Raw genomic sequence first — 1,041 nt, forward strand, 5'->3', positions numbered from 1 at the left:
CGCCACGGGACTCTATTACGGAGGTGAGTGATCTCTTTTCTGGCACCTCAGGCTCCGCTTTGAGGTGTTCCCACCGCAGACAACATGGCCCCTGCAGCAGCTCGCCTGATAACCGGAGGGTGAAGGTAGAGCTCTGCCAGCTGGGAGACTAAATATAGAAAACAGAACAGGGAAAACATCAAGGGAGCTGCTTTGTTGTCTTGGTCAGCACAGAACTGTTTTCTAAACACTGGAACGAGTGGCAGATTGCACAAAGCTCTGAAAAACAAAGGGACTCGCACAGTTCTCCTGGAAACTCTCTCTCCTGTCGGTCCTTGTCAGGATTCTTTCCTAGTTTCCCAGCGCTGAGTGTTGTGAACTACACACGGGCATAAAAATCTATTTAAGTGGTAAAATCCTCACAGGAGGAGTTTAGTTAAGGGTCGGATTTTAAGAATGTGACTTGATGTATTTACCATGAACCATTTTTCTGTGTTTAAAAACCCCTTTTTGCTATTTTGCCTGGTGCCACTGCCTGAGCCACCAAAATCTCCGTCACGTGGAGCCTTCCAGTCCTCCTTCGCCAGCTGCAGTTTATCCTGAGAGCATCTTCGTGTCTGCTGTGGCAGTTGGGAGCATCCCAAGTTACACGGGTTTGAGTGAGCGGTGTTCACGCTCACAGTCAGGAATAACGCTTCTCTCAGTTTTCTGGGGCTGGCGGAGCTGTCGGAGATCCCGCTCTGCAGTGTCACAGGTGGATGTAGCTTGTCCCCAGTCTCCTCTGCAGGTTGCAAGGCACTGGCGTTACCTGCTGTAGGCCTGTCTGTTTACAGAGCTGAGGTTTTCCAGCTGCCCACGGCTTGTGATCTTGCCAAACTGTCTGAAAGAAAACGACCTGCGGATTGAAGTCCCGTTGGCTATCGAGCGCCCGGTCAAAGGCGCCCTTTCCCTGCGAGGTCGTTAATGGCTCTTGTGCTAACTGACCCCGCAGGTTAGGCCCGACAGCGCTGCGAGGGTGGCTCGCCATCCCGGCTCGGCTTGGAGGCTACAGGGGCCACTGGG

The 1,041-nt window shown here is 52.7% G+C and overlaps 1 protein-coding gene across 1 annotated transcript in view; it reads left to right on the forward strand.

Moving 5' to 3' along the window:
- The window catches only part of LOC104495204 (uncharacterized protein C6orf106 homolog), a gene marked incomplete at its 5' end in the record, with an annotated part of 4,614 nt that extends 3,671 nt beyond the window's left edge, over nt 1-943 (forward strand). The window contains one exon of the mRNA XM_010138145.1: nt 813-943. Within this exon, the coding sequence (XP_010136447.1) occupies nt 813-943 (131 nt within the window). The remainder of the gene's footprint in view (nt 1-812) is intronic.
- Nucleotides 944-1,041: the final 98 nt, after the last annotated feature.

Source organism: Buceros rhinoceros, unplaced genomic scaffold, assembly GCF_000710305.1.
Source record: "Buceros rhinoceros silvestris isolate BGI_N320 unplaced genomic scaffold, ASM71030v1 scaffold23316, whole genome shotgun sequence".
In the NCBI taxonomy this organism is placed as follows: domain Eukaryota; kingdom Metazoa; phylum Chordata; class Aves; order Bucerotiformes; family Bucerotidae; genus Buceros; species Buceros rhinoceros.